Source organism: Triticum urartu, chromosome 4 (assembly GCF_003073215.2).
Source record: "Triticum urartu cultivar G1812 chromosome 4, Tu2.1, whole genome shotgun sequence".
Taxonomy (NCBI): Eukaryota; Viridiplantae; Streptophyta; class Magnoliopsida; order Poales; family Poaceae; genus Triticum; species Triticum urartu.
In genome coordinates, this window is record NC_053025.1 from 118,253,222 (window position 1) to 118,266,402 (window position 13,181).

The 13,181-nt window shown below is 46.6% G+C and overlaps 2 protein-coding genes across 2 annotated transcripts; both read right to left on the bottom strand.

Moving 5' to 3' along the window:
• Positions 1-5,764: 5,764 nt before the first annotated feature.
• Positions 5,765-6,814, bottom strand: LOC125550982 (protein FAF-like, chloroplastic). The gene has a single exon (XM_048714121.1). The coding sequence runs from the start codon at positions 6,721-6,723 to the stop codon at positions 5,887-5,889; it is 837 nt and encodes a 278-aa protein (XP_048570078.1). The 5' UTR covers positions 6,724-6,814; the 3' UTR covers positions 5,765-5,886.
• An 887-nt stretch (positions 6,815-7,701) lies between these two features.
• LOC125550983 (rho GTPase-activating protein 4-like) lies at positions 7,702-12,509 on the bottom strand. Its single transcript, XM_048714123.1, has 5 exons — positions 11,632-12,509; positions 9,370-9,490; positions 9,141-9,260; positions 8,549-8,779; positions 7,702-8,473 (listed from the first exon to the last, which is right to left on the bottom strand). Exons 1-5 carry the CDS (start codon positions 12,048-12,050, stop codon positions 7,907-7,909), a joined length of 1,458 nt encoding a protein of 485 aa, XP_048570080.1. The 5' UTR covers positions 12,051-12,509; the 3' UTR covers positions 7,702-7,906.
• Positions 12,510-13,181: the final 672 nt, after the last annotated feature.

Sequence of the window (13,181 nt, forward strand, 5' to 3'; positions counted from 1 at the left end):
AAGCAGAGAAACAACAGCTCGGGGATACACATATGACCTACGAAAGGACCTGCAAACTAGAGCAGGTTAGACCAGGTCAATCTACGGATCGCGGGGGCACACCCCGGCGCGAGAGGAGGGCTATCAAGCCTCGTGCGATAAGCATAACCACCCCGGGCTGAAAACCGCATATGGACTCCATCCGAACTACGTCGTGACATGGCCCGATACAGAGGCGCCGCACACCCCCTATGCTTCACTGATGAGGTAATGGAGCGCAAGTTCTCTGAAGGGTTTAAACCCATGAACATCGAATCATACGACGGCACAACAGATCCCGCAGTATGGATTGAAGATTTCCTTCTCCACATTCACATGGCTCACGGTGATGACCTACACGCCATCACATACCTTCCCCTAAAACTTAAGGGGCCAGCTAGGCACTGGTTAAATAGCCTCCTAGAAAATTCTATTGGAAGCTGGGAAGACTTGGAAGATGCCATTAAAGACAACTTCCAAGGCACTTATGTCCGGCCTCCGGATGCCGATGATCTTAGTCATATAGTCCAACAGCCCGGAGTGTCGGGCAGGAAATTCTGGACCAGGTTCCTAATTTCAATGCTTGCAGAGAATACCTTACTGAAAACTACTTGTCATTTCCTTCTGCTCCTCGTTGGGTTCGACACTCTTACTTATCAAAAGGACTATGATAGATCCCCTATACTTGTGGGTCATCAGCCATCTTGCCGAGTAGCTTGTGAAGATACAAGCGATTTGTTGCATGACAAGTTGTCTCAACCGCTTCCGCCCAAAAGTGTTTTGGCGTCTTGTACTCATCAAGCATCATTCTATCCAGAGTCCGGTTCTTTCTCTCAACAACTCCATTTTGTTGAGGTGTGTACGTAGCCAAGAACTCATGTGAAATCCCTTCTTCGTCAAGAAAGGTATCCACATTTGCGTTCTTGAACTCTGTTCAATTATCGCTGCGAACCTTCTTGATCTTCACTTCAAAATGATTTTGAGCCTTTCTAACGAAGTTCTTGAAGATCTTTTGGACCTGAGATTTATCATCAAGAAAGAACACCCACGTAAATCTTGAAAAATCATGGACTATGACTAGACCAAATGAGTTTCCACCGAGACTTTTATAGGCATTGGGACCAAAAAGATCCATATGAAGCAGCTCAAGCGGTCTTCTCGTGGTCAGGATGTTCTTCACGGGGTGCCTTCCTCCAACTTGTTTTCCTGCTTGACAAGCACTGCACAATCTATCCTTGTCAAATATAACATCTTTCACTCCAAGGATATGATCACCTTTAATAAGCTTATCAAGATTCCACATGCCCACATGACCTAACCTTCTATGCCACAACCAACTTTTAGAAGATTTAGCAAGTAAGCAAGTTCTATGTTGAGCCTTTTTAGTGAAATCAACAATGTATAGATCACCTCTACGTATACCGGTAAAGACCATTTTATGATTATCTCCACGAAACACTTGGCAATGTACTTCAGTAAATAGGACATTGAAGCCAAAGTCAACAAGTCTAGATACGGAAAGTAATTATAGCCAAGGGATTCAACGAGCATAACATTTTGTATGGAGCTATCATGTGAGATGGCCACCTAACCAAGTCCAACCACCTTACCTTTGAGTTGTCACCAAATGTGACATACTTTCGAGGGCCGTTGTTTTCAGCAAGCTCACAAAACATGTCCTTATCTCTGGTCATGTGATCGGTACATCCACTATCAAGAACCCATTCCTTTCCTCCAGTCATGTAGCCGTGAAGATTTGCCATAAGACCAAAATGTCTCATAGACTCATCGAGATCAAAGTCACTATCATCATCCTCATCATAGTATCCATGTTCAACATCGTCTTGTGATTGATCAATTCCTAGAGAGAGTGATTCATTAGATAAGTGATCATCACAATGTTCGTCTTTATGAATTCTAATGGCTTCGGAGATGATGTTGCTAATGATTCCAACATCTCTTTTAGCACGCATAAGGTTGGTAAGCTCAAATAAACAATCACCAAACTTAGGATCATTGGAATTCATCTTACTCAAAGCAATAGACTTGTGAAGAATCTCATCTAAGTTTTGCAAGGAATAATTTGGAAATTGTTCCTCAACAAATCTCCATATGGTGTAAGCACAATCAAGAGCAGGCAAGCTAGCAATCAAGTTTCTAGGTAATCCTCTAGTGATTAAATTGACAGTTTTAAGATTACGGATCATGTCAATAGACTCATCAACAGTAGGATACAAGGGGTCAACAAGGCGCACACAAGGAGTAGTAATGTACTTGTTCAAGTGATATTCATTGAAAATCTCAAGCATCTCAGTTTTCCACTCATGAAAGAACTCTCCATCAAGTATAGGCAATCTACGTCTAAGACTCCCCAACGTAGACTCATCCATCTTCCTCCAATGGTGATTAAACCAAAGCAATGGAGACCAATACTCTGATACCAATTGTAGGATCGAGAAGAGGTGTCTAGAGAGGGGTGATTAGACCCTCAACGAAGAAAAGTAGCAGTTTTTAATTTCTTTAAGTTAAGGTAGAGTTTTAGCACAGGTTTAAACATTCACAATACATTTCAAGCAAGCATGGCAAGAGTATATGAGCAGCGGAAAGTAAAGCATGCAACTTGCAAGAAAGTAAAGGGATGAGATTGAAGTGTGCAAACGCAATTGGAGACACGGAGATTTTTGGCGTGGTTCCGATAGGTGGTGCTATCGTACATCCACGTTGATGGAGACTTCAACCCACGAAGGGTAACGGTTGCACGAGTCCACGGAGGGCTCCACTCACGAAGGGTCCACGAAGAAGCAACCTTGTCTATCCCACCATGGCCATCGCCCATGAAGGACTTGCCTCACTTGGGTAGATCTTCACGAAGTAGGCGATCTCCTTGCCCTTACAAACTCCTTGGTTCAACTCTACAATCTTGACGGAGGCTCCCAAGTGACACCTAACCAATCTAGGAGACACCACTCTCCCAAAGGTAATAGATGGTGTGTTGATGATGAACTCCTTGCTCTTGTGCTTTAAATGATAGTTTCCCCAACACTCAACTCTCCCTCATATATTTGGATTTGGTGAAAAGATTATTTGAGTGGAAAGCAACTTGGGGAAGGCTATAGATCAAGATTCTTGTGGTTGGAATGGAATATCTTGGTCTCAACACATGAGTAGGTGGTTCTCTCAGAAAATATATGGTAGAAGTGTAGGCACGTTCTGATAGTTCTCTCCCTGAATGGAGGATGGGTCGAGGGGTATATATAGCCTCCACACAAAATCTAACCATTATACACAATTTACCAAACTCGGTGAGACCGAATATACAAACTCGGTCAGACCGATTCAGTTCAAAATGTGAATGTTAGGCTTTTCGGTGGGACTGATATGATCAACTCGATGGGACCGATTTCATTAGGGTTAGGACATAACATAATCTCAGTGAGACCGATCACATAAACTCGGTAAGACGATTTCTGTAATAGGCAAACTGAGAGTTGGCCAGGCAAACTCGGTGGGACCGATCGCTCATTTCGGTGAGACCGAAACGTTACGAAAAGGAAACAGAGAGTTTGCATTGCGAACTCGGTGGAACCGATCGCTCATATCGGTTAGACCGAAATGTTACGAAGGGAAATAGAGAGTTTGCAATCCCATCTCGGTGAGACCGAGATCCCTATCGGTGAGACCGAACTGATTAGGGTTTCTGGCTATGGCTATGTCAAATGAACTCGGTGGCGTCGGATAGATCAAATCGGTGGGGTCGAGTTTGACTTTTGGTTTAGGACATATGTGGATATGATAAAGTGGTTGAGAGCTTTTGGAGCATATCACTAAGAATTTTGAGCAAGCAAGCCATTAAGCAACACATCATCCCCTTTTAATAGTACTGGCTTTTCCTATGGACTCAATGTGATCTTGGGTCACTAAAATGAAAATGTAGAGTCTTGAGCTTTTGCCAATCCTTGTCCTTAGCTTCTTGAAGGGGTTCCACATGCTCTTGTACATGCCACGCCTTTGTTGAACATTCTGAAATATACTAGATAAGAGTATTAGTTCAACAAGAGATATGTTGACATTAATTACCAAAATCACCCAAGGAGCACTTGTGCTTTCAAAGGGGAAGCACGACCACATAGCTGGGTCGTCTTCCACCTTCTCGGGGAGCACCACTCTGAACTCCACCTCATTGCCCCCTTCCCCTTCTCCCCTCCTGCCGTCGCACCTGGAATCGCTCGTACGTCAAGGTGGATATTTGTCGGCGTTACTGGGAGACGGCGACCCTGCACCCTTGGCCCGATGCTCAACTCCCCAATGGGGTGGCATTTGAGCCTGGATCGGTTGCCGGTGTCGGCCATCCCGGCGAGTGGTCATGCCCGCTTCTTGGAGATCAACCGCCGATGGGCACATATCCCGAGTCACCTCCCGGCCGATCGCAGGTATGTCATTTGCTTCCCCCTTGTGAGACACGTGGTTTCAGGACGAGCACGACATGCTTCGGCAAACTTTCTTTGCCGGTCGTACTCATAGCCCGCCACGTGATGCGTGTGCTCCCAACACGGTCTGTGCGCATGCTCCCAGCCCGCCCCGATCGCGTTCTCGTGCGCGGACTAACGCTGGCGCCCTCTCCCTCGGCATCCCTGCCGCCACCACCTCCCACCATGACCGCCGAAGAGGCGGAGCGGCTAGTGAGCAGGACAGCCTGGAGGAGATGCTGGCACTGTCGGTCCTCCTCGTCGTCGTCCCTAGTAAGGTCGATCGTCCCGCTCACCAGGGACGACGACGAGGAGGACGGTGGCGCCTGGAGATGGCCACGGCATCAGCGACAGCGGGCAGCAAATCTACCGTTTTTACGTTTATTATTATTTCAACTTAAGTACGGGCAATGACTATCATGGACTTTTTAATTGAGTTATAATATATTTATGTTTTAAAATATTGTGCGGTGCATTTTTCTTTTTTAAGTCTAAAACAGACATAAAATTTGAGATGCGGTCGCCCAATGGGTATATCTAACAGAGCCGAAAATAGATGAACCTTTTGTTAACCCAAACGAAAAGAATCCAGACAAAACAGGCCTTTTTTAGGTCGATGGAAGGAGACGTCTCTCTCCTAGACTAGCTGCTAGCTTAGCTGCATCTACGTAAAGAGTCGGCGATCAAAGTGCCTTTTCCCCATCATTTCCCATGCCGGTCCGGTCATGGACCACGGAAATCAGTCAAGTCTCGTGACGATGCAGCTAGCTAGAGTGGAGCAGGAAGAGCAAGATGCATATGAGAAAAGAGAAAATTGCACCGCGTTCGCGTTGGGTTGATTGATATTCTGGCATGCTGCGTCCAAAGGATTCCATCGCCAAGTGGCCTTCTTCGTAGTATTCTAAACACTCTTATATTAATTTATAGAGAAAGTACTCACTAGTTAACAATGTGCTTGCATGATCAACCTTGTAGTTCAATTTAATACAGTACAACTCTCTCCTTTTTAAATATAAGTCTTTTTAAAGATTTTAATACAAACTGTATATATAGATGATAGACATATTTTAAAATATAGATTTATTCATTTTGCTTCGTATGTACTCCTACTGCAAAAAAGACTTACTAGTACAGTCCATAGTACTGTATTAAAGTATATTCCAGAGTCCATACGAAGTTTATATTTTGCTTCCTATTTTAGAGTATAGACATATTTTGCTTCGTATGTACTTTGATATATATTTTTAGAGTAGTTTATATTGGAATCTCTAAAAAAAATGTAGAAAAGGAACAAGAGGCAGTATATTAGTAGTTGCTGTAGCTTGTCATCACTCGTCAGCTTCGGATTCTGCAGGTTGAAGCACACTTGCATGGCGAATTACTACAATCCATTCATAATTAACTAAGCGCACGCGTCGATGCATGTCATGTTGTCTTCTCGGTCATCTTCTTGATCCCCCAACTCCAGCTCCTCGTCGGCGGCGGCGGGGTTGGCGAACCGGAGCCTGAGCCGGCCGCCCTCGCGGGACGCCTGCAGCAGCTCCTTCCCGGGGATCACCACCTGCGTCAGCACGAACCGCCCATCCGCGCGGAACGTCCGGAAGCACACGCACGGCTTCCCGCCGCGCCCGATCGACCGTATCGGCGGCGGGAACGACGGCGGGGAACCCACCAGCCCTGACTCCGCCGCGGCGGCGGCGTCCCTCAGCGTCGCCTCCTCCCTCTCCCTCCCGCGGAGGGCGGCGGCCGTGTCGGCGCCGTCATCCCTGACCATGTCGTCCGAGTCCACCGTGCTCTCGGACCCGAGCCCCTCCGTGCACAGCAGCAGCGACGCCGAGCTCTTCTTCAGGCAGAAGCTCGCGCTCCTCCTGACGCCACCGGCGGCGTCGCCGGCGCTCGCGGGCTTCGGCCTGAGGAGCGCGTCCAGCGACGAGTCGTCCTTGCTCTTCTCGGCCTGACTAGCGATGTCGAGCCACGACGCCGCCGTAGCGCGTGCGTCAGGGAGTGGCACCCGTGGCAGGACGGGTCGGGCGGCGCCGCCGTCGGGCTTCTCGTAGAAGTGTAGCTCACCGAAGATCTCGGTGAAGGACGCCGGGTCCACGGCCGGCAGCTGCTTCTTGTGGTGGCTGTGGTTGTTGCAAGCCGACAGCACCTCCAGCAGCGTGGGGTTCTCCGGCAACGGCTTCTCGAACAGCCGCCGCAGCGCGCCGTCCCCCACCGCCGTCGCCATGTGCGCCATCCAACAAGCAGCACTCCTCAGTCAGTCAGACAGACGTAATAAAAAGGCTGCGATATTTTTTGTGACCGTCGAATTTTGCTCAAGTAATCTCCGAGGAAGAGAGGTATATATAGTGAGAGAAAAGGAGAGGCCAGGAAAGGTGGATGCATTTATGTGGCTGTCGAATCGGAATTCGAAAATATGTTTCTTGTTTTTCAGGCTTTTCGTTTCACGAGTGGAGCCGGTATATACTCCTGCTGCAACTTGGGATGAGGAAATGGAAATGTGCATCTTGCACAGTTGTCACTGTTCTTCAGCACTGGCCTGCATAACATGTCAGAGGAAGGGAAATCTGCAGGTAGAGCTAATGCAGCATTGCATTTGCAGCTCGCACAAATTTGATGGTGATCCTGCCCTGGCATCACCGAATTTCTGATAAGGTTGGCATTCCTGTTGGTGAATGAATTCCGGCTCCAACTGGCGCAGGAACGGCTCAAATTCGCACATTCCGCGATGGTTAAAAACCCTGGGAGAAAATGGGGCGATTTTCCCCCGACCAGTGATGCACTTGTCACTGAAAATCGCACTGGTGTCAAGTGCTCCTGGAGACAGGAATCTGTTCCATTCCTAGCTGAACAGGCAGAAAGCTAGGTAGAGGAAAACGCACTGCAATTCCTCTCGCAGTGAGTTTTTGTTTCAGCAATTTCATTTTCTCCGTGAAAACTGGAAAAGAGTTCACGGTGGATTCGACGAACGACAAGGAACGAAGGAGAAAAGGTTAGAATAACTTCTTTTTTTTCTTGTGAAAATCTCGGGACAGATTCAACAAACGAAAAGGATGAAGGGCGGAAGGTGGAATAAAGCTATCTGATGCGATGAGGGGACATCGTGCATACAGCATACCATGGTTGAGACCTCACTTCAGAAAGGTCAGGGTGAGAATAACACATGTTCAGGACGTCCAGAAACTTCCGGGTCCAGGGAGTGAAGAAATGCATGTACAACAAAGGAAGCAAAGGCCACAAATTTACTCATAAGCAAGATACATATAAGTTAGTGAAGGCAGGGGGGGATGAGCCTCAAAACAACATGATGATGATCCAAACACGAAATGATAAGCGCGTCGAAAATTCAAAATGTGCAAGGAAACAACACTGGGTCAGTCATCTATTACACAACAACAAAGGCAGTCGCACCGGGGTTTCTACCTCCACGCTTCGATCCGTTCGACCTTGGAGTTTATCCGGCTCACAATGCTCGTGCCTCTCGATTTTTCAGCTGGAGGGGCGGCGGGCGTTCCGCACTGCCGCTTGCCCTTTCTAGTCCTCCTGCTATTCAGGCCTCGGCTCCCTCTGCTCGGAAGTAAGTTGGCAGCTGTAGCACAGGAAGCATCAGCAATGGCAGACGAAGCGACAAGAGCAGGCTGCGAGCAACTAGCGGACCCCTCCACGCTCGAACGGACATCACTTGTATGGACAACGGAAGCTACCGAATCGCCTTCCACAGGAAGCTTGTCTTCAGCACTGTGTGTAGGACTGTACACGAGAGGCTCCTCGCTGACAAAAGAGGGGCGCCCAGATGTTTCTTCAGGTTGAGGATTAATGGGAAGACTGGGGTTCTGATGGCCATTTTCATCAGATGGGTCCTTCTGTGGCAAAGGGGCATCTTCCAGGTTGGACTCTTCTCTATCCTTGAGGGTCTTCTGTATTAGCATCTTGAGGAAATTCATCACTTGCACCGCATACATCAGTGCAGTCAAAGGGTCTGCCATCTGCTTTACATGAGCGCAAGAGTTAGTATCCACCTAAATGATTGTTGCTAGTTTGCTGTTAGGAGAACGCATTACCTGGGTCATATTTGGAGCGAAAACCATAGCAACATTGCGATCGCTCATCTTGTTTATCTGTTCTTCTTGGACAACATCAGCCATCAAATTAACAGCCCAGTCAAGTAAGGCTGCTTCAGTTGGTGGAAGGCATTTGGCAACCCGAGCACAGTCCTCTTCAGATTGGCATTGCATCACCTGTTCAGGTGGGATAGAATCCAGCACCCCACTCGGCAGTTCCCTAAACCAGGCCTGAACAATTGAAAATATATGCAATGAGTATAACTTTTGTCATCAAGAGTACTGTTTGCAAAACGAAGTTGACTAACTCAAGGACATAAAATTGTGGCGTCAAACCAGTTAATAACACCACATAACTGCACTGAAAAGCAGCATTAGATTCTGCAACAGAATTTTGTTGGACAGAAGAGTCGTAACTTTGGTTTCCCTTTGAAAAAGAAGACTGGTTTCCACTAGGAAGAAAATCTGGACTGACAAGTGTTGAGATAGAATCCGGCTATTGAAGATAAGCATAATCAATAATAAATATGTGAGTGCTGCTGTCAACGGAATGTCGGAATGGCATAAAGCTACATGACAGAAGAAAGCTTACTTTGATTAGACCCGCCAAACAGTGAACATCAATGCCATCCGGCACAGTTCCACTATTTAAGTGATCTCTCACAAACTCTTCCTGGCTATTCTCCGCATTTATACGAAAAATACCCTCTGCCTGCAAAGTAAAAAACAAACAACATGAATGCAGTCAGCACTCAGGAAAAGCTACAGGATGCTTAAAAAATAAGCAAGTTACAGTTAGTTAAAATGCTAAAACGTCATACCCGAAGACCTCCTTGTTCATACAGACGTCTTTGCATCATCAAGAGAATCGTCGGAACACTGTTTCCTCTGGTATCATATGAACACTGCATCGATTGTGTTGAAACGCCGAAGACACTAGCACTGCATTTGAAGTTTGAATCAGCTAAAGAACACCAACAGTACAAGGAAGCATGAACTGGAACTAATCATAAACAATGCTCTAAAATACACCTTACATGTAGAAGTAAAGATCACATAGTCACTTAGGTCAAGGCATATTTCGTTTTTTGTTTTTTGTTTTGAAGACAAGTCAAGGCATCTTTTGAAGGAGCATATTTCAGCAATTAAGATGGTCTGTAAGAACATTGATGAATTCTCCCAAGTTATGCGGGAACTCTACATATCGTTGCATGCTTAAAAAATTGGCATCACCATAAAGATGTGGGCAGATTTCACATTATTATTAAGTGCCGGTTTCCTAACTCAAGTGTGTAAGCAATCCAGGAAATAGTTTTCAATTTTCTTTCAAGATCTTTGCACACTCCAGAAGTTTCCCGATTATTGAATGAGCACAACACATATGCTCCAGTTTTGTTGGTTGCAAATTTGCAATCCAGTTTGAACATGGGTTCTAGGTGTTTGTGCCACTTTATCTTCTTTTCAAGGCAAAATGATTCCATCCTTGCACAGAGAACCATTTAGCTTATTCTTTTTAGATTGCCTAGAAATAATAACCACATCCTGGAATTCCCAAGACAAACAATAGACAATATAATACCTACGTGTGTTTATTCTTTCTGCTCTTTTTCTAGTATAACCTCAAGAGGACCACAAAGCAAAAAAAAAAGTTATTCAAGCCACTAAAGTCTGCAAAACACAACAAACAGATGCAGACAAATGATAATGAGCAAGGTGGCGGAATCATCTAATCAAGACAAAATATGTCCATTCTCCATTGTAAATCACGAAATTCCCAACAGTTCTTCTTTGATCTTTCAACATGACTTAGCGTTTAATAATCTACTTCTTGATATTCCCAGGTCAATCAACTGAATTCCTACAAGTATACAGTGTTCCTTAAAAGGGGTCATTAGCGTGCCATGTAATGCATGTGCAACTGTGCATACAAAAGGAGCATGGGCTAAAGAACTAAAGAGCGGCGATGCAGTAATACAGGCACCATCGAGTACATCTTGCACTGAATGAAAAATACCTTAGTAGTTTAATATTTGTATAGCAAGCATAAGCACTCCTACCAAACAAAGCAAGAGGCGATACAGCTGAGCTGATCCAACAAGAAGTTAGACTTAATAAATGGCATGAGTGTGCCAACTAAGTACTACTACCTTTTGATTTTTCGGAACCCGATTAAAACAACCATGCACTTCACAACACATGGATGTTGGGCAAAAAACGCTTATTTGGTGGGTTTGCTTACAAGTCAAAACATGATTCAAGTTGATGGGAACACTAAAGCAACATGGACAGAATACCACCGCTGCGAAGGACAGGAAAAGACTAAAGTGAACAGAATGGCTGCTGTAACTAAATGTAGAGGCTTTGCGATTTTCAAATTTAATATTTTCTGTTTTTTTTTCTCTACTTACAACTAATGAAGATTCCGTTGCAAGTGTTCTGTTCCATTTCCAGCCTCGCTAAAGTTATGGGTATTAATTTTTTCTTTCTTGATTTTATGAGTAACCTGTTACAGAAAAGCAATGCAACTCTGCCCATAACAGGCATGGAGAGCCATGATTGGCCAATTATTAATGAAACATGGGGAAAACTCAGCACAAACTATTTCTAGACAGAGTGGTGGTCCAAAGCGTGCCCATCATCATAATTCATAAACAGTTTTTCTACCATAGATCAACTCCAGCTCAGGCAGCCAAGTACCAGCAAAGGGGGGAAGAAGTCTACGGAGGCACCTAACCCGGTTGTGTGCGTTGGCCTCATATTAATATACACATAACTGAAATGAAATATAAATTCCACCTGAATTTATCTGCCTACCAAGCTTCAGACCAAAAGCACACAGAGGTCGCAATTCCAGCCAACGTACCATCTCTTTATCCCGATTAAAACCACTACCAAAATAGGCAAACAGTAGCATCTAATATAAATGTTGAAAAGTGAAAACTACTTCAGAAATAACAGCGGGAACTGGATGATACTGAATATGCAGAAACATTCTGAGTTCAGAAATACAAGCATGTTTTCGAAGCTTGTGTACCAGCTGATGAAGGAACATGAGAAGAGACAGAGAAGAGAGCGCGACGGACCTAGCACTGGGCGCGCGGCGGGGCACCTCGGGCTCGAACTCGACGGGGAGCCCGAGGAATCCATGGAACCTGTCGAAGGTGACGTGCGCCACGTGCTGCACATCCGTGGGCAGCCCTATCTCCATCCCGCCCTGGCCTTGGCCGCCGTCCTCGGCTCTGCACCGGAGCAGCGACTTCCGCAGCAGCTCGAGAAGCAGCGCCAAGAAGGACCAGCGCTCCTCCTCCTCTTCCTCCTCCTGCAACCCTCCGGCCTGTCGCTCCGCGGATCCTGCAGGGCTCTGGTCGCTGCTGGTGGTGCCTCTCTGGAGCACGTCGCTGTCGGCTAAATAGCGCAGGGAGGTGGAGGAGGAGGAGGAGGAGCCGCGGCTTGCGGGCGAAGCGAGGTTGGTCGGGCCCCGGAACAGCGCCACCTCCGTCATTGCTTCCGCCCCTTTTCCGCCCGAGCTCCCCTTCTTCTTCTCGGGGAATTATTACGGTGCAGCCAGTAATCTGGCGCGGCGTAGGACCAATTCGGCCCGGATATGTGAGCTTTCTTCCTCGATGGTGGTGGTGGTGGTGGAGTGGGCCAAATGCCTGGGATGATTGGATCCTGGTAGTGGAGTTCTTGGTGGCGGGACGCTAATTTAGGATTGATTTCTGCTCCGGTGGCTCTCCATTGGAGATTGCTGGGACGGGGAGGGGACGGGATTTGGGTGCTGCATGCGGCCGCGTGGTCCAAATCCACAGCGGGGCGGGGCGGAACGGAACGGGTATTCTAATCTGGGCTGCGCTGGGGACAAAAAATAAGAAAAGGAATCCAAGTGGATCTGTGATTAGGGAGGGTTTCTTGCTGTGGTGGTGCGTTGGGTGGGTAATGGTGGATAGGATTTGTGTGGAGGTGGAGCTGGAGTTGGATTGAAGGGAGGGTCAGGCCGGGGTCGACGACGACCAAGATGATGATGATGATGATGATGATGTGAATGTGATCATCATCATCCTTGGTCTCCTCCTGCCTTCACGCGTGCGGTGCGGTTCTTCTCTTCTTTCTGCTATTTATTTACAGTTAGTTAGTTATTTAAGCGTGCTATCCAAGAGAGAGACGAGAGCTAAATTAACCCGAGAGTAATGATTTGATGTGATGTGGCCATGAGCAAATTAACTAAGTAACTACCTAGTGTACTTGATTCATTCGTCTGACGGACGGACGGACTGTTTGGTTGGTGCCGTGCTCCCTTTTCGACCATGACTATCGCTTTTCGTTGGCAGCACTTTTAGGACTATACTTCGTAGATTTTCGTGCGGGTGGTGCCTTTTGGCAGGTTTGGTATTCACACGTTGAATTGAAGGAACGACCGTGTGTGAGTCGAATGAATTTTTTTTGTAAGACACTTTTTCTAGCCGCTGGATTTTCATCCAACAGGCATGATCACAATGCCATTGTTCATCTTCTTCCTCTTATGCCACCGCCCAACCCTAAGAGCAACTCTAGCAGACCCCGCATCCTCCCAGCCCGCAAAACGTGTTTGCAATTCACGCAAAAACGTCTTTGCGGGTTGGCGTGGACGGCCACA

Bases quoted from the DNA above. Each gene is read 5' to 3' on its own strand.
- LOC125550983 (XM_048714123.1), bottom strand. From the start codon at position 12,050: ATGACGGAGGTGGCGCTGTTCCGGGGCCCGACCAACCTCGCTTCGCCC. The intron at 9,491-11,631 runs GTCCGTCGCGCT...CTTCAAATGCAG, and splicing joins CGCCGCGCGCCCAGTGCTAG to TGCTAGTGTCTTCGGCGTTT. The intron at 8,474-8,548 runs GTAATGCGTTCT...CATGTAAAGCAG, and splicing joins TCGCTCCAAATATGACCCAG to ATGGCAGACCCTTTGACTGC.
- LOC125550982 (XM_048714121.1), bottom strand. From the start codon at position 6,723: ATGGCGCACATGGCGACGGCGGTGGGGGACGGCGCGCTGCGGCGGCTG.